The sequence below is a fragment of the Pelodiscus sinensis genome, chromosome 1, assembly GCF_049634645.1.
Source record: "Pelodiscus sinensis isolate JC-2024 chromosome 1, ASM4963464v1, whole genome shotgun sequence".
Taxonomy (NCBI): domain Eukaryota; kingdom Metazoa; phylum Chordata; order Testudines; family Trionychidae; genus Pelodiscus; species Pelodiscus sinensis.
In genome coordinates, this window is record NC_134711.1 from 55,606,580 (window position 1) to 55,626,008 (window position 19,429).

General features: G+C 40.8%; 1 protein-coding gene across 5 annotated transcripts in view; it reads left to right on the forward strand.

The window, feature by feature from the left end:
* Positions 1-707: 707 nt before the first annotated feature.
* Positions 708-19,429, forward strand: part of ARID2 (AT-rich interaction domain 2) — a 203,135-nt gene continuing 184,413 nt past the window's right edge. For all 5 annotated transcript variants that reach the window (XR_012904298.1, XR_012904299.1, XR_012904297.1 and 2 more), the window contains exons 1-3: positions 708-1,612; positions 1,772-1,865; positions 2,983-3,080. Coding sequence is in view for 1 of the 5 variants with exons in the window: in XM_075930435.1 (XP_075786550.1) it covers positions 1,521-1,612; positions 1,772-1,865; positions 2,983-3,080 (284 nt within the window). In the remaining 4 variants the exon portion in view is untranslated. The remainder of the gene's footprint in view (positions 1,613-1,771; positions 1,866-2,982; positions 3,081-19,429) is intronic.

Sequence of the window (19,429 nt, forward strand, 5' to 3'; positions counted from 1 at the left end):
TTAATGGGAGCAAGATGGTGGCCTGACTGAAAAACTGTAAAAGCATTCATTTGGGTTCCTACATTCTGTAGCAGGGATAAGAGTTTACCTGGAGTCTCATTTATTGTATGCCCAGGCCAAGGCTGCCAGCTGGTGGCTTGGACTCAGATAAAAGAGGTCTTAGTCAATGTATATGAGGGACAATCCCTCCTCCCCCCCCCCCCAGTGGTATGAGGTCAAATATATTAGAAGCATACAGGTGGAAATCTCATTAACTGCTCCTAAGCATATACTGTATGTGAGTTTAAGGGAGGGTGGGTAATTTTAGTAAGTGTGTTCCAGTACAAAGACTATCACTTCTGGACCAGAAAAAAAATTAAGTTACCGAGCAAGACAATTAATTCCCCTAGTGGCATACCTGCCTAAGGTATCATCATTTAAGAAAGTGGTCAGAGTTCCTCATTGGGAAAATTTTATATTGTCTAACCTCTTAAACCAGTTTGGGAGCCTTTCAATATAGTATACCAAATGTCCCTTAATCATTCAAAATGCCTTAGAGTCAGACACCCAAAAGTTTTTTTAACATGAAAATTCTCCCATGATCCCTTCAGCTTATTTAAATCACTAAATTTGATTTAGGTCAATTTAATACAGTTATTTCAGATCAAACTTCCTGTCTCCTTGTTTCTCCCTCGAATAAGTCACCCTTTACAGTCCGGGAAGAAGGGCACATTTCCCCTGCCCCTAACTCTGGAACAACCGGTAGTAGCCGTTTTTTCCCTTCCCTCTACTCCTTCTCTCTTTCCGCCTGGCTTTGTGTGAAGTTTGCGGCACATTGCAGATGAGCCCTTAGCGGCGAGAGGAGCCTATTGTTCCCCGCCAGGAACTGCTTGCTGGGGCTGTGCTGGCTTTTGCCTTTCGAGCTGCCTTTTGTAGTACCCAGGCCGGCCTCTGGGGTTCGCTGTGTTGCGCTCTCGCCCAGGCAGCCGCACGGCGGCCTCAGATCTTTTTGTCTGAGAGAGAAGAGAAGTGAATCCCGCTGCCGCCGCCGCCGCCGCCGCTGCTGTAGCTGTACAGTGTGTGTGTGTGTGTGAGCGAGGGAGAGGGGGATTGCATGGAGCCGCGTCTGTAACACACACACACTGTCAATACCTCACTCCAGCTCCCCCCGCCCCACCACAACACTAACCCAATTCATTGTGTGATCCAGCAGCACCATGTTGAGTCTCATGTGCAGGCTGGATCGGTTGGGTTTGTGGTGCTGAGAGAGGCAGCGGCAGGAATTACTGAGAGGTGCCCCCTCTCCCTCCCTGTGTGTGTCTCTCTGCCCGTGTGTTGTGTGGAGACGGGACTCGCTATTACCACGTTCTCGGGGGCTCCCTTATTCCTTTTAAACTTTTTTTTTTAAACAAGCCCCTCTCCATGGCTGATCCCCGGCCGAGCACGGGCACCTGGGTCTCGTAAAGACAAGGAGGAGCCGGGGATTGTTGTTGTTTTTTTTATTGGATTTTTTTTTAAAGAAAATCTTTTTAATACAAAAAATGGCAAATTCGACGGGTAAAACCCAACCAGACCAGCGGAGAAAGGGACTCGCTTTCCTGGACGAGCTGCGGCAGTTTCACCACAGCAGAGGGTGAGGAAAATGGGGAGATGGAAGGGGAGGGGGGAGGCTTTTAAACCGGCCAGATCCAACTTCCAGCCCCTTCCCTGAAGGACACGGCAGTCCCCGTGAGGGAAGAAAGGGGGGCAGAGTTGACAAGTTGTGTTGTTTTGTGTGTATCGCCTTTGGCAGGTCTCCTTTTAAGAAGATCCCTGTGGTGGGTGGGAAGGAGCTGGATCTTCACGCTCTCTACACCAGAGTCACCACTTTAGGCGGATTTGGGAAGGTGAGTGGAAGTTTTAATTTGGGTTTCCCTCCCAGTAACCTCTTCACAAAAGTCTCCTCTGACCCTCAGGGGCAGAGAGGGGAGGTGGGGTGGTCGGGAAGCGTCCCATTGAAAGCCGGTAAGGGAAGGTGGGGGGTGGAAGAAGGAAGGAAGCAGGCAGGCAGGTTGGTGGCTTGGCCTTGTTGGTGGAGAGATGAAGGGGGATCGTTGGGGGAGCAGTGTACACACCGCTTGTGCCTCCCTTTCCTCCTCCACAGCCCCCTTTCCCCTTCCCCTCTTTCCTGGGATAAGGAGAGAGAGCAGAGTGTGTAGGTTTGCGTGTGAGTCAGTTTCTCTTGCTTGCGATTGCTGCTTTCTGTGTGTGTTTCACACAGGCAGAGACGGAGAGGAGCGTCTGAGTGCAGTTTTAGTGCAACTCAAAATTAGCGGGCATGTTTAACATCGATAATCGGCACGGAGCATGGGCTAGGAAATGATCCTCGCAGCCGGGGGGGACCAGGCGCTGCCCTCGGAGCCCTTCCCGGAGAGAAATAACAAAAGGGGCACCCAAGACGGTGTGTAATCAAATAGCCATCTTTAGGCTTCAAGGCTAGGGACAGAAATGTAGGCCTCAAAAGAAAGGCCTGTCTGTGTCTATGGATCTGTCTTGGGGAGACTTACCGGGACTGCTCCCCTGAACCCTGGAGACCAATGGGCGCCCCCTCCAAGACTTTCGTGAATCATTTTAAACTTCTTTGGGTTTTTAACGGACCGCGTAAGGATTTAAAAGGGGGCGACAGAGGGACTCCCGATTGGTTATTGTCCAGGCAGTAAAAACAAAACAAACAACCCCCAAATAATATAATCTCCCTGTTTTCACCAGAATAACCAAATATATTAAACAAAATGTAAAATACGATGGAAAGCAGGATTATATGTTAGGCGAGACCACCATGGACAGGCTAAGAAATATAGCCATATATCCTATATACAGAGAGAGATCTATGTATATATGTGTATATATATATAAATATTTATCATATATTTATTTGTTTCATGACAGCCCATATTCCTTGTGATGTTCACTGTCAACGATGTGTATGTGTCTGTGTTGTGTATCTCTGTATGCTTTTGACAGGTATCTGAGAAGAATCAGTGGGGAGAAATTGTAGAGGAGTTTAACTTTCCCAGAAGTTGTTCTAACGCTGCCTTCGCTTTAAAACAGTATTACTTGCGGTAAGTGCTGATAAGGGCTCTTTCAGTAGTATTGAGCATGGGATAACATTTAATTTTCAACGTGTGTAATAATAAAAACATCCCCCCCTTCAAAAATACTCTAAAGCACTTCCTAACTGATTAGCGAGCTAGTTCAGTGGTCAATTGAAAGTAACTCTGTTTTGTTATTGTTTATATTTGTATTTTACATCTGCCAGCCTTAAACCTGTCAGGTAAACCCAAGTATGTAAACAATAGTCAGAGGCATTTTTAACTGATTATTTTAAATTGGCAATACAGTAAAATTGATACTACCAGCCAAATTAATATAGTCATTGAAACTTTGTTTCATTTCAGAGCAATAAAATGTCTTTATTGGTAAACTTGGTTACCTGTTTATGAAGGTAGATTCTGGTTTAAAAATACATCCTGTTGTGGAAAGATGGTTTGCTTCTCAACAGTATATAAATGTACAGTTATCAGCTGTTCTTAGTATACAATATTTTCAATAGATTTTTATCATCTTGAATTGTCAGATAGGATATTTTAATTTTTTTCAGTTTATCAGTTTCCTGATACTTTTTTCAGTGATCTTATTAAGTTCTTTAATGTAGTGCTAAAGATTATTGTTCTGACCTTTTGTGAAGCTTAGCATCGTTTAGTTTGGTGTGAGAGCTATTCTTCGGTTACTAAATAGTCTTTTATTAATGCTAATTAAAACTTTTATCAACTATAATCTGTATGAATATATTTTTATATATGTTTAGAAATAATCATGGCCTCTTGATTTAAAATGATGTTTGCCATATGTTTAAAGAGTTAACATTTAAGTTTCTAAATATATGCCTAATACTTATATTTTTATAATAATTTTCCAATTTTTAATGACAAAATAGATGCAGGCTGAGCTTTCTGTATGTCATATATCCTCTCTGTGTTGTTTTAATTGTTGATTTTTGTTTTCTCACAATGCACACAAGCAATATCTGTTTCAGGTTTAGCATTCTGAATTAGAAAATGCAGTAATTGCACAGGTGCACTTTCTATTGGCTGTCCTAGATTGACTTCCAGCTTGAAGCTGTAGAGTTCATAGCACTGTGTGGAGCAGTTATTGAGTTACAATGAAGTCTGGAAAACCTTAGTCAGATATCTGTAGCTATTGGATTTGTTTTGTGATGGCATGTTATTTCTTTAAAATCCATACCAGTTAAAGAAATAAACTTTTTGAAAACTAGTTACTATATTAATGGCTACTAGTGGCCTCAAAATATGGTAGGATCTCATTTTTGAGCATCTTCCATCTATTTTTGTTTGTTTTGTTAATATGCAGCATGAGGAGAATATTGCTAAAGATGTGCTGGATGACAGGAATTGTTTGTTTGTTTTTTAAGTTCTCCTAATGGACCATGAGTTCTCAAACTCATGCGAAAATGAACTAAAGTTGTACTATGCTGATTGTTGCCTTACCCCTCCCCTCCTTCATGTCCATAGTTTCACTAAATGTGAGAACACTGAAGTTTGTTGCAGTAATAGATTGTATATTCTTTGGGATAGTTACGGTGGCTTTTTCTGTGTTTTGAAAGTGTTTTGTGCAATGTGGTTATTAGTAAAATCAAATAATAAGTAGTTTAAGTATATAATCAGAAGATGGTTAATATGTTATTTCTTATTTACAAATAAATCAAATTTTTAGTAGACCAAATTGTATGTTGTTACCATAGTAGTACTGACAGGGTATTAAAAATACCAAATTTTTCTAAAAGATGTACATAAATGTTCATAACTTTAAAAGAACTGTACTTTTATTTTAGTGGAAAGAAAATTTTAAAATTTGTTAAAATGACAATCTTTTATAAACACTCCATATTTTTCATGGATTTCCATCTTTAGATGGATGTTCTAGATTTTTTTTATAATATCTGCTATTGTTTTATTTATTGGTAATAATCCCATTGGAAGATGTTCGCTGGACTGTTTTCTTAATTAACTTATTTTACCTCCACTCTGTGCATATTGATTTGTTACTGTAAGATTGTAGCTAGGGTACTGACTTCTGTGTGTGTGTGTTTTTTTATATATATTATTAAAGCTTTTTATTGGGAGTGTGAGAGACGGAAGAAAGCCACCAACACAAGTATTTTCAAAAATAACTAGTGATTTTTAGTGCCTCAGTGTTTGTATGCCTAACTTAATATTCCTCAAAAAGGTCTTATTTTCATGAATTGCTGGACATCTACCTTCTGAATCATACCCTTGTGAGGGAGTTCATGTTAGATGTACAAAATCATTAGTCACTTTTCAGAATCTTGGACCAGAAGTTTTAAGGACTTTTGCAACTTAGCTGGTCAAAATTTGGGCCTACCAACCTTATACGTTTTCCCCCAGGTGTAACATTGTGCCTGGATCCTATAGAGATATCTGCACAGACAGCAGTTTATAGGTGCCTTGTTGAACTCTATGGCACTCAGTGATGTTGGCTGTCATGCCATCTGAGACATTGCACATATACACTAAGAAGAAGATGCACAGGGATACCTTTGCAGATTTGGAGCCCTGATAGGTTGTGATGGTAGGAAGTTGTATTTTTCTGTGAAGCGTTTGGCATTATACATTGTTTGAGATAAGATATTAAAATATGTGGACCATTGACCTGTTTTGCTATACCATCTCTTTAGGTAGTGTCATTTAAAATTATTGCTTAAATAGCTAGTTAACTATTTGCATGACGTGCTGGTGATTCATTTGTCTTCATCAAGTTGAATGTCTTGTCAAAGATATACCACACCCTTTTCCAGGTAGGGTTGTTGTTTTTAAACTGTAACTATTTTTTTCATGTTGCCTGTTGTGGAATTTTGCCAGATAACTGAAAGGATGTGTTTTGAGCCTTCATTAAAACATAATTTTAAAACTGGATATGTTCTTGATTCCATGATAAACAATTCAGATAAGCTACAATTCCCTCCTCCCCCCAAAATATATGTCTGAGAGACTGCCTTGATCACAAATTTTGACTACTTAGTTGGTTTGAGCTGTCTGACAGGTACAGCAGTTTGTATGCTATGTTTCTGTAGTGAACCATCAAAAACCACAGTGCCAATAGCCATTGATAGACTTTATTTGTTAATATAGTGGTGTAAGTCTCTACAGCAGCAATTAGTGTAATTCCTTTGAATCTTACTGCAAATTAGTTGTTTCATGTCAATTGAGATGAATTAGTAAAGCATTTTCCATATACTACTTTGTTGGTATATTAAATGGGTCAGTACATGTAAATGTTGGTCATAAGCATAATTTCTACATTTCTTGTCAGCTGTTACTTGGTAAGCATGTTGTCAAAAGAGAAGTTTAATGAAAAAAAGAGAAGTTTATTTTATGTGATGGTTGAGTAGGCCCCCAGTCATACAAACAGTGTAGAGTCCTGTTAGTGAGACTTCACATGAGCATAAACCTACAGTGATGTATCTATTTGTAAGTTCTGTGCCTATAGAGGTATTTGGGGGACAGAAGGTGGGGGAAAGAGAATTTAAAACCAAAGATGCAACTGTAGTATAGGTGGTTGAATTAAAAATAATTTCTTACAGATGTGATTTTTTTCTTTTAATATATTTGTGGTGGATAGAGGAATTATTTAAAAGGAACAATATTTAGCCTATCAGGTAGAATAAGTTTAAATTGTAGTCATGGTTGTGATTTTTTTTTTTTTAAAGAAATTGTGAAGCTAGTTTGTAAGTGAACTCATGCTACGGATCAGGGCTGCAAAAACCAGAACGAGTTAATGCTAGCCAAAGGGGGTGTAGGAGAATAAGAAAGGTTTTAATAAATATCATGGGGGAGGGGGAAGGGGGAAAGTAGTAAAAGGAAAGTAGGTCAGTTAATAAATGAGGAAAGGGACAAAATTAATTATTTAAATAAGACCACCATACTGAACCCTTTAAACAAATTCTGTCTTTAATGAGGAAAAATAAACAAGCTTAGGCAATTAAGAACCAAGGTAAACTTTATAAGTATAACTATGAAGAGTAAGTAGAATTTCTTGAAAAATCTGAACAATTTTATTAACAGCTGAATTTTGAGGTAATACAGGATAAGAGAAAAGCAGACATGGTTCTGATTTTCAAATAAGGAGAATAATGCTAGACCCTTCTAAAATAATGAAACAAATATTGAGAAAATTCCCCTCTTAATATATACAGTTTTTGCCATACTAAGTTGATTTTTCCCTATTTTTTCAATAAAATGTTCAAAATTAGGCTTGAATCCTGTAACTGGACCTTCACAGACATCAGTGGGTTCTGCATGAATGCAAAGATTCCTCTCCCTGCTGATCTGATTGTAGCATCAGGGGCCGGGGCTATAGTGGATAAAGGGGAAGTTATAGCGGAATTTATTTAGATCGGAGTAAAACATTGGAAATATTGTCTCTCAAAATCTCATTCTTAAATTAGTTCAAAATATTGACAGTCTTGTGGATTAAAACTAGTTGAAGGGCCATAAACAAAAAATGATAAACAGCAAAGAATGGGAGACATGTAATATTAGGCACTGCGGAGATCTGTTGTGTCCAGTTTAAGACCTAAGTTCTGTTAAGAGATCTACTGGTGTAAATACATTTTCACATATAGTCAGTCCATTATAGCTTCAAGATCATAATTATTGTCTTTATTAATGATATTTAAGAGCAAATGAACAGCATACTAATGAAATTAGCAGATGACGCTAAACTGGAGAAAGTTGCAAATACCAGTGAGTACAGAGAAATAAAAGAAATAGACCTAGACTGTGTAGAGACATTGGCAGCAAATAAGAAAATGAGATTTAGTTTTGAAAACGCAACCTAAACATCTGGGGGGCAATAATCCAAAACAGGTATTCATTGTGAGGGAATAACCTGGAAAAGCAGTAATGCTGAAAAAGAGATGGGAATGATAGTGAATAGCAAATGAAATATCGGGCCTGATCATCCTGTCAGTTATGCATGCAGCTCTCATTGATATTAATGTGAGTTCTTCATGCCTTGCAGAATGATCAGGCCCCAGTTTGCAATATGCAATGGCAGCAGAAAAGACCAGTATAATTTTAGGCAGCATACACGGAGCATCACATCATGAAACTGTGGGGTAATAGTTTCTCTTGTCTTCTATGACACTGCTGATTGAACCTCTCTGGTCTGGCAACATCTGTGGTCTGGCATTATTTTAGTTAGTTCCACTTATCATGGAAATGACCAGGTTTCTTGCGGTTCCATAAATTTAGTTTATAGCCACCAATCCCAGCTCTCAGTGTTCTGTGCTGTTATTTTGCTCTAATTTACCCCTAAATGTTTCTAAGAGTCCAGTAAGCAGTGGAAGTGTCACTAATGCAGACTATATTGACCTCCTATGGTCTGGCAAATTCTCTAGTTCAGCACCAGTCAGATCCCCAGGTGCTGAACTAGAGAGATTCAGCCTGCAGTGTAACTACATTAGGAATATTGACTTTACTTTCAGCATCTCATTACCAGGTGGGACAAACAGGAGTTCAGAGAAGAGCAACAAAATACTTAGAAGTCTGGAGGAACTGATTTTTTTAAAGAAAAGACTGAGATAAATATGTATTGCTTGACTATAGTGACCATGATTATATCCAACCTACAAACATTTAACTTTTAACATTGGGTGGAACCCCTAATGGGTGGAATTATTTAGAATAGTGTAAAGGACTGTAATAAGGAATAATGGGATTAAATTAAGAAACAATACTTTTAAAGTGAGATCTACTCTATTGTGGTATATACCGGTAGTCTGCCAAGGAAGATGGTGGAAACACCATTGCATGGTTCATTTAAAAATAAACTGTTTGGAACAAGGGAGACGGAGTAGATGATATAGGTGTTGTCCATCCTTGAATAACACTGAAAGGGAAGTTGCCATTTTACATATCTACAGGTTTTACTAGAAAATTCTGCTTCACCTTAAAAAGTTGTATTATTTAATTTTATCACAGACCCAGAAATGATTGCGAGGGTAGAGATCATGTATGACTGTTAATTGTTAGTGTACTTTTTAAAAATCTTTCTTAAGGGAAAATAATTTATAGTTTGCGTATCCATCAAGCATTTGAGGCCTTGGTTTGAAGGCTTAAAGAAGTATTTTAAATACTTGGATGGAGAATTTTGTTTTAGTTACAGTAGCACTCTTGGTGCCTCTACAGTCAAGGATAAACTTGATTTTTTTTTTTAGATTAAATTTTTTTTTGGTCATTTCAAATCTCAGGGTATCTTTTGGTGAGTTAGTTGGGCTTTGTCTATACTATGCAGTTTTTGGCAACACAGCTTGTTACTACAGCCATGTTGCTAAAAGTTAGCCAACAAATAATGGCAATGCTGTCTATTTTGTCAACAAAATACTTCTACCCCCAATATGTGGTATTACCTCTGTTGGCAGGAGTTGCCGACAATGCGCTGTTCACACTAGCGCTTGTCGCAACAAAACTTTTGTCTTTCAGGTTTTTTTAATACTTCTGAAAGGCAAAAGTTTTGTTATTTAATTGGCAGTGTAGACAGAGCCTCATTTAGACAGATGCTGTCTCCCCACCAACTATTCTAGGAATCTGCTCAAAAGTTAATACAGCCTCATTGTCAAAAAACTTGTACGTGGGGCGAGGGATGTCAGGAAGCGGAAGCAAATGGGGGAATCAGTGGCAGTATAGTTATGTTAAAGTTGTTCTGAGAACTCAACAAAAAAGTCCTTGAAGCAAATGTGAAGAAAGTGGGCCTCTGTGCAGATGGCCTTGGCCTTCAACGGATCCCTGAGATCTTCAGTGAAAGGTGAACTTTACTTCTGAGCAAGCTGGTAAAAACTTTGTCAAGTGAACTTTGTGGGGTTTTTTCCCCCTGGGTCCTTCCTATGGGCTTTACTTCCTCTTGGAGATAATGATCTGGATTCTCTGCCTCTAAATTTACAAATACCCATTTATTTATATATATATATATATATATATATATATATATATATATATATATATATATATATATATATATATATATATTTATTTGTGGCAAGACACAATCCTTGAGTGTTTACACACAGTTCTGATTTTCTTTGTAAGTACTTAAATATATCTGTAAACTGACAGTTACATGCAGTGACTTGTAATTTACAAAAATATAACCTTTTTGTAACAGCTTTACTTATTGTGATTACACTAAGACCTGTTTAGTCTTCTGCTATCTGGTGAAAAGTGATGGAGGCTGTTTTATGATGTCAAATTGAATCAGTGTTAAATTGAGTTTGTATTTTCAGATACAAAAATAGCTATGGTAACCATTTAGGTTTCAAATGTAGGGTAAACTCAGGAAAACAAGACCAACAGAATGCATGATAGTGCAAGACCATGCTTCTCTCTGAGTGAAGTGGAGTAAGGCGGTGGTCAGGGAGATTAGGGATATAATAGTGTATGATAAGCAGATCCTTATCAGTTAACATTATTGAATACCTGCAAACCCCCCCCCCCCCCCCCCCCCCCCCGCAAGTAAATTTTTAGTTGGCTTGAGGGCAGGCTGGCTCAGTCCCGGTTTGTGCTGGGACCTGGCATCAACGCCTGTGCGAGCTCTTAGTGCTTATACTGCAGAGCTGCAGCGGAGGTTAATGCTGGTCCTGGCACTAAGAGCCAGCATTAGGGCAGGCTGGCTCAATCCTGGCTCATGCTGGGACCAAATGCTGCTGTGGCTCTGCACTTCAAGTGTTTGTAGTGCAGAGCCACAGCGGGGGTAGTTGCCAGAGCCAGGATTGAATGGTTGCAGTGCTACCTCTTATCGACTAATCATGTAGTCAACGAAATTTTTGTCAACTACACGATTAACTAATTACTTGTTTCTTAACATCCCTAAGGGAGACAAGAAGTTCAGAGTTCTTTTCCCTTCATCACCTGACAGGTTTTAATTCTTTGCATTTAACACACTTTAATGCATGGGTGGGGGAACTTTTTTGGGTCAGTGGCCGCATGCAAGTGAGAAGCCAAACAAAAATAAAAAACCACACAACCCCAGCAACCCTCACTGATGTGGCCCCTGAATGAGAGACACACACTCCACACTCCCCTCACATATCAGAACCTAGGGGGGCCCAGGTTGGTAGATTTTTGGATGCACCAGCCCTGGGAGGCTCAAGTTCCATTGTGGGCTTTCCAATGCTTGGGGGCCCGGATCCAAGCAAGTTGGGGGCCACATCCGGCCCCTGGGCCTTAGGTTCCCCACCTCTGCTTTAATGAGTAATATAATTTGCCCTCATTTGCAGGTGAGGTGCCTGAAGGCAGGTCACATTGCAAAATTAAGTTGACCTCCATTATATTGACTTACAGCCACTGCAGTAATTAAATCACTTTTGCATGTCCACACTAGGCTCCTTGTATCAGCAATGCGTACCCTCAGTAGAAGTGCTTGTACCAGGAGTGCTGTCAGTCATATGGCTTCAGAAAAGTATACACAGCCTATGTAAACAACACAGTGTGTACAGTGACACTGTTTCAACCTAACTACGTTGACCTAAGCACTATGCCTGTCATGGTAGTGGGTGTTGCGAGTGGGTTACATTAGAGGGAACTACATTTTAGTGTGGATTCTTACAGTTGGATCAGCATAAGCTGCTTTACAGAAATCTAACTGTAGTGTAGACCAGGCCTGAAATATCAAGAAGATAAGCCAGTTACACTGCGGACCTATATCAGAGTTGAGAATGGAACTCAGGTACCTGATGTGTAAGATCTTTATCGAATTAACTAAGGTTCAGAGTCTGGAAGAAGTTTAGCTACGTATAAAATTGGGCTGTTAATGCTTGCCGCCTTTTAAATCTTAGTAGAGAAAGCACCATATTAGTTCAAAGTAGTAGTATTCGCCATGTTTTGCAGATGGAGAATTGAGACACAGAAAAGTTAAAACAGTAACTTAGATTGTAAGCTCTTTGGGGCAGGGATTATCTTTTTTCTATGTGTCTGAATAGTGCAGCTCTGGTCCTTGATTGTCCCTTGAAATTACTGAAGTACGAATTATTTTGGAAGACACACTAGAGTACAGTGAATTAGACATGGTCCCGGAAGCCAGCAAAAGACCTGGCTTTTAGTTTTGGGTCTGGCATTATTTGGTATACAACCCTAAGCAAGTTCCTTGAAGTTAACGTTTACTCATCCATAATTGGGACTGGGAACTCTTTGGGGGGCAGAGACTGTCTCTCTTCTTATTTCTGTGACATGCCTACCATGCTTTTGAGTATTTGAAAATAAATACTAATAAATAAAAACTATTTCCAAAGTGTTAACTTGTGCCCCATCGTGTGGAAGAGCAAAGAGCATGGCATACCTGAGAGGGAGAACAATCTTCCCTCCTTAGGGAATATGTAATTTGGAATGCACTCCTAGAGAAGGAATAGAAGAGATTAGATGATATTAGGTACAAATCTTTCTGAAAGAGAGAAGCTGACTTTTTAAGAAAGTTTTTCATTATTTAATTTTCTATCTACAGTAGTGATGGATCATTGGACTCTGCTTGAGGGCTTAGTGGCTAAACATCCAGTTTCAAATAAATATAGTCACTCTGGAGCAAAAAGTTCAAGTCTAAACAGAGTTGGATTAAATGTTCAGCCTCAAAATAGTTAAATTGAGGTTGCTACTATTCCTTATGGCTTTGTGTATACAGGCAGTCCCCGGGTTACGTACAAGATAGGGACTGTAGGTTTGTTCTTAAGTTGAATCTGTATGTAAGTCGGAACTGGCGTCCAGATTCAGCCGCTGCTGAAACTGACCGCCAGTTCTGACTTACATACAGATTCAACTTAAGAACCCCAAGTCAGCTGCTGCTGAAACTGATCAGCCGCTGATTCCAGGTAGCCCGGGGCAGAGCAACTGTGCCTCCGGCTTCCTGTAGTCAGCGCTGGTCAGTTTTAGCAACGGCTGACTTGGGGACGCCTGGGGCAGAGCAGCTGGGATGCTGCTGGGTTGCTCCAGTAGCGCGGCTCCTTGGCGCTACTGGACCAACCCAGCAGCACTCCAGCTGCTCTGCCCCAGGCGTCCTGATTCAGCCGCTGCTGAAACTGACCAGCAGCGGCTGAATCAGGACGCCTGGGGCAGAGGGCTGGGGTGCTGCCCGGTTGGTCCAGTAGTGCCCAGAGCGGCGCTGCGGGACCAACCGGCAGCGCCCCAGCCGCTCTGCCCCGCCCCAGGGTCCACAACAAAAGCCTGGTCTGCTGGGGGGAGGCACACTAGCTGCGCCCCCCCCCCCCAGCAGACCAGGGACACGGGGAGCAAAGCCGCAGCAGCGGGGTGCCTCGCCTCTGAGGCTTTGCTCTGGCACGGGACCCGCTTTGCTCGCGGTGCCCCTGGTCTGCTGGAGACGGTCTCCAGCAGACCAGGGACACCGCGAGCAAACCAGCAACAGCGGCGTGTTCCCCCGCTTCTGAGGCTTTGCTCTGGCAAAGCCTCAGAAGCGCGGGACCTGCCACGGCTGCGGGTTTGCTTGCGGTGCCCCTGGTCTGCTGGAGACCGTCTCCAGCAGACCAGGGGCACCGCGAGCAAACCCGCCGGGGCTGCTGCTTTGCTCCCGATGCCCCTGGTCTGCTGGAGACAGTCCCTAGCAGACCAGGGGCACCGGGAGCAGCTTTTCTTGCCCCGGAGGTCAAGGTGGCTGACCGCTGCCTGTGAGCTCCGGGGCGAGAAAGCCCCGTTCGTAAGTGCGGATCCGACATAAGTCGGATCCGCGTAAGTCGGGGACTGCCTGTATAGGCCCCAATTCTGCAATGTATTCATGCCTGTGCCTAACTTTAAGAATGTGGGTACTGCTGTTGAACCTAATGTGTAAAGTGTCTTGGTGTATGTAGAAGTTGCAGTATATACAGAGCTTTACAGGGATATGTTATATTAGGGTATTTGTTTTATTTGATCATTTTCCAGGAAATTGAGTTAGCTGAATGATAATTACCTTAATTCAGGTATAAATTGAGTAAATGCCAAGTAATGTAATGGTGATTAAGATGTTAAGAAGGTATAAGTTTATAAGGTCTGACATATATTCATATCACATAGCCAAATACTTTTGTCAGTGCACAGTTGACTTTGATCAACTGGTGGCCCTAGTCAAGTACTGCAGAGGCCAGATAGTGCAATTCACATGTACAGTTTGTAAATTTTGACAAGGTAGCGGGACGTGAAGCACTGAAGTTTAAAGTGCTTTCTTCTGTATTTTTCTTTTTCCTACTAAATTTTTTTTACTTCTGAGAGACCTAAGAAATGTAAATTTAAAATAGCCTGTATTCATATAAAACTACGTTTGCACAGTAAAGACATGACAAGTCAGGAATGACCTAATTTAAGGTTGAATGTGCAACCTTATCTCTGCCCCTAGAGCATATGTTTTATGATCAGGACCTTGCATACTTCATAGCACAAAAGGGCTAAATTCCACAGCAACATTAATCTCTTGTATCTCTATAAGATATTCTTATTTTCTTATGAATTTAGAGTGGCCATACTGGGTCAGACCAAAGTAACATCTAATCCAGTATCGATTCTTCCAACAGTGACCAATGTCAGGTGCCCCAAAGGGAATGAACAGAATAGGTAATCATCAAGTGATTCATCTCTTGTCATCCATTCCCAGCTTCTGACAAACAGAGGCTAGGGGCACCATTTCTATTAACAGTTGATGGACCTATCCTCCATTAATTTATCTTGTTCTTTTTTGAACACTGTTGTGGTCTTGGTCTTCACAGCATCCTCTAACAAGGAGTTCCACAGGTTGACTCTGCATTGTTTTAAATTTGCTACCTATTTATTTCATTTGGTGACCCCCCCCCAGTTCTTGTGTTCTGGGAACAAGCAAATAGCTTTTCCTTATTTACTTTCTCCATACCTGTCATGATTTCATAGACCTCTATCATAGTCCCCCTTAGTTGTTTCTTTTCTAAAATGAGAAGTCCCAGTCTTACTAATCTCTCCTCATATGGTAGCTGTTCTATACTGCTAATAATTTTTGTTACCCTCTCCTCAACATTTTCCAGTGCCAATATATCTTTTTTGAGATGAGGTGACCACATCTGCATGCAGTATTCAAAATGCGGGCATATCATGGATTTATATAGAGACAGTGAGATATTCCGTGTCTTATTCTTCAGCCCTTCCTTAATGGTTCCTAACAAAAAATTCTGTTTGCTTTTTGACTGCTGCTGCTCATTGAGTGGATGTTTTCAGAGAACTATCCACAATGACTCCAAGATCTCTCGCTTGAGTGGAATCAGCTAATTTAGTCCCTATTATTTTATATATCTAATTGAGATTATGTTTTCCAATATGCATTACTTTGCAATTATCAACATTACAATTCATATGTCATTTTGTTTGCTCAGTAGCCTAGTCTTGTGAGATCCTTTAGAACCTCTTCACAGTGTGCTTTGGACTTAACTATGGATTGAACCTCCAGCTGCTGGGTTCCCCTACTGGCTTCTGTCCCCTGCTGCCAAACTCCCCTCCCAGCTCCTAGCCCCCTGCCGCTGTTCCACCTGGGCTCCCAGCCCCAATAGGGCTCCCAGCCACTGGACCTGCTGCTGCTGGCCCAACAGGAGTCCTGGCTGTCAGCCCTGCTGCCATTTCAGCTGGGCTTCTGGCCCCAGCAGTGTTCCTTGCCACAGACCTAGCCAGGTTCCATGCCGCAGTAGGGCTCTTGGCTGTTGACTCACCTGCCATTGGGCCAGCTGGATTGCCGGCCCTGCTGCTGTCTGTCCAACAGGGCTCCCAGCCACTGGGGCTCTCTAGTCTAGGAACATCTGTGGTTCTTTTGGGACCACAGACATTCCTAGAGCAGAGTCTCCCAGTTTAAGGAGGTTAAACCTCTATCTTGAGTGGTTTTGTGTCATCTGCAAACTTTGCCATTTCGCTGTTTACCCCTTTCTCCAGATCATTTATAAATATGTTGAATAGAATTGGTCCTAGTACAGACCCCTGGGGGACATCACTAGTTATCTCTCTCCATTCTGAAGACTGACCATTTATTCCTTTCTTTTGTTTCCTATTTTTAACCAGTTATCAGTCCACAAGAAAATCTTCCCTCTTATCCCATGACAGTTTATTTTCTTTAAGAACCTTTGGTGAAAAACCTTGTCAGAGGTTTTCTGGCAATCTAAGTACACTATACCCGCTACCTCCCCTGTTTGTGGTCCTTCCATAGAATTCTAGTAGATTGGTGAAGCATGATTTCCCTTTACAGAAACCATGTTGACTTTTCTCCAATAAATTTTGTTCATATATGTGTCTGACAATTCTATTCTTAACTATGGTTTCCACCAATTTGCTCAGTACTGAAGTTAGATTTATTGGCCTGTAATTGCCAGGATCACCTCCAGAGCAATTAAAAAAAATCTGGTGTCACACTAGCTATCCTCCAGTTGTTTAGTACAGAAGATGATTTAAAGGATAGGTAACAAACCACAGTTAGTAGTTTTGCAATTTCACATATGAGTTCTTTCAGAACTCTTGGGTGAATGCCATCTGGTCCTGGTGACTTGTTTCTGTTTATTTTATCAATTTGTTTCAAAAACTCCTCTAATGACACCTCAATTTCATAGAATCATAGAATACTAGGACTGGAAGGAACCTCGAGAGGTCATCGAGTCCAGTCCCCTGCCCTCATGGCAGGACCAAATAATGTCTAGACTATCCCTGATAGAGTAGGTTAGATAAATGTCTTAAATATCTCCGGAGATGGGGATTCCACAACCTCCCTGGGCAATTTATTCCAGTGTTTAACTACCCTGACAGTTAGGAACTTTTTCCTAATGTCCAACCTAAACCTCCCTTGCTGCAATTTAAGCCCATTGGTTCTTGTTCTATCCTCAGAGGCCAAGATGAACAAGTTTTCTCCCTCCTCCTTATGACACCCTTTTAGATACCTGAAAATGGCTATCATGTACCCCCTCAGTCTTCTCTTTTCTAAACTAAACAAACCCAATTCTTTCAGCCTTCCTTCATAGGTCATAGTCTCTAGACCTTTAATCATTCTTGTTGCTCTTCTCTGGACCTCTCCAATTTCTCCACATCTTTCTTGAAATGCGGTGCCCAGAACTGGACACAATACTCCAATTGAGGCCTAACCAGCGCAAAGTAGAACGGAAGAATGGCTTCTCGTGTCTTGCTCACAACACACCTGTTAATGCCTCCCAGAATCATGTTTGCTTTTTGTGCAACAGCATCACACTGCTGACTCATATTCAGCTTGTGGTCCACTATAACCCCTAGATCCCTTTCTGCCATACTTCCTAGACAGTCGCTTCCCATTCTGTATGTGTGAAACTGATTGTTCCTTCCTAAGTGGAGCACTTTACATTTGTCTTTATTAAACTTCATCCTGTTTACCTCAGACCATTTCTCCAATTTGTCCAGATCATTTTGAATTATGACCCTATCCTCCAGAGCAGTTGCAACCCCTCCCAGCTTGGTATCATCTGCAAACTTAATAAGCGCACTTTCTATGCCAATATCTAAATTGTTGATGAAGATATTGAACAGAGCCGGTCCCAAAACAGACCCCTGCGGAACCCCACTTGTTATACCTTTCCAACAGGATTGTGAACCATTAATAACTACTCTCTGAGTACGGTTATCCAGCCAGTTATGCATCCACCTTATAGTAGCCCCATCTAAATTGTATTTGCCTAGTTTATTGATAAGAATATCATGTTCGGTCTCGAGAATTTAGAACAGTTCTTCAGGTTTGTCACCTAAAAAGAATGGCCAAGGTTTTGGAATCCTTCTAACATCCTCAGCCATAAAGACAGATGCAAATAATTCATGTATTTTCTCTGCATTGACCTTATCATTTTTGATTCTCCTTTAGCATTTTGATCAGTCAGTGGCCCCATTGATTATTTAGCAAGCTTCCTGCTTCTGATGTACAGACCATCCTTGCTATAAGTCCAAGGTATGTTCCAAAAAACTTGGACATAAAGTGAAACAACTTAAAGCATGGAATTTTTTTCCTGTGGCTGACTTCCTTTTGTGCAAATTGCAGGGGGGTTTTGTGCGACTTAAAAGCAGGGAATGGGAGGACTTATAACTCATCAGTTCCTACAAGTATCAGTGACTTGAGTGTGGAACAGTGGTATACCAGGGCAACTTATAGTGGGGATACCCTGTATTAATTTAAAAACATTTTTTGCTCTTTTTGAGTTTCTGGCTAACTGTTCTTCATAAGAATGGCCATACTTGGTCAGACAAAGGGTCCATCTAGCCCAGTATGCTGTCTTCCAACTGTAGCCAATGCCAGATGCCCAAGAGGGAATGAACAGAACAGGTAATAATGAAGTGATCTCTCTCGAGTCACCATTTCCAGCCTCTGACAAACTAAGACTAAGGACATCATTCCTGCCCCTCCTGGCTAATAAGTATTGATGGATCTATCCTCTGTGAATTTATCTAGTTCTTTTTTTAACCCTGTTAAGTCCTGGTCTTTACAACATCCTCTGGCAAGTAGTTCCACAGGTTGACTGTAGGCTGCGTGAAGAAATACTTCCTTTTGTTTGTTTTAAACCTGATACCTATTCATTTCAGTTGGTGATCCCCTCTCTCCTAATTCTTATGGGAAAAAGTAAGTAACTTTTCCTCACTCACTTTCACTTTATCACTGTCATGATTGTATAGACCTCTATCATGTCCCCTCTTAAATTCTTCTTTTCTAAACTGAAAAGTCCAAGTCTTTTTAATTCAAATTTCTTTTTGGCTTTTCTAATTATATTTTTACACTTCATTTGGCAGAGTTTATTCTCCTTTCTATTTTCCTCACTAGGATTTAACTTCCACTTTTTAAATGATGCCTTTTTATCTCTCACTGCTTCTTTTACTTGGTTGTTCTTTTACTGTGTTTTTTAATTTGTGGTATAGATTTAAGTTGCTCCTCTATTATGGTGTCTTTGAAAAGTTTCCATGCAGATTGCAGGGATTTTACTTTGGCATTGTACCTTTTAATGTCTATTTAACTAACCTCATTTTTGTGTAATTCCCCCTTCTGAAATTAAATGCCACAGTATTGGGCTGCTGTGCTGTTTTTCCTACCAGAGGGATGTTGCATTTAATTATATTATGGTCACTATTTCCAAGCAGTTCAGCTATAGTCACTTCTTGGATCAGATCCTATGCTCCACTTGGGACTAAATTAAGAATTTCTTCTCCTTTGTGGGTTCCAGAATCAGCTCCTCCAAAAACAGACACTTAAGGTCTCAAGAAAGTTTTATCTCTGCATCCCATCCTAAGGTAACGTGTACCCAGTCAATATGGGGATCGTTAAAATCACCCATTATTACTAAGTTTTTTATTTTTATGGCCTCTCTCATCTTCCTTAGCATTTCACTATTACCATC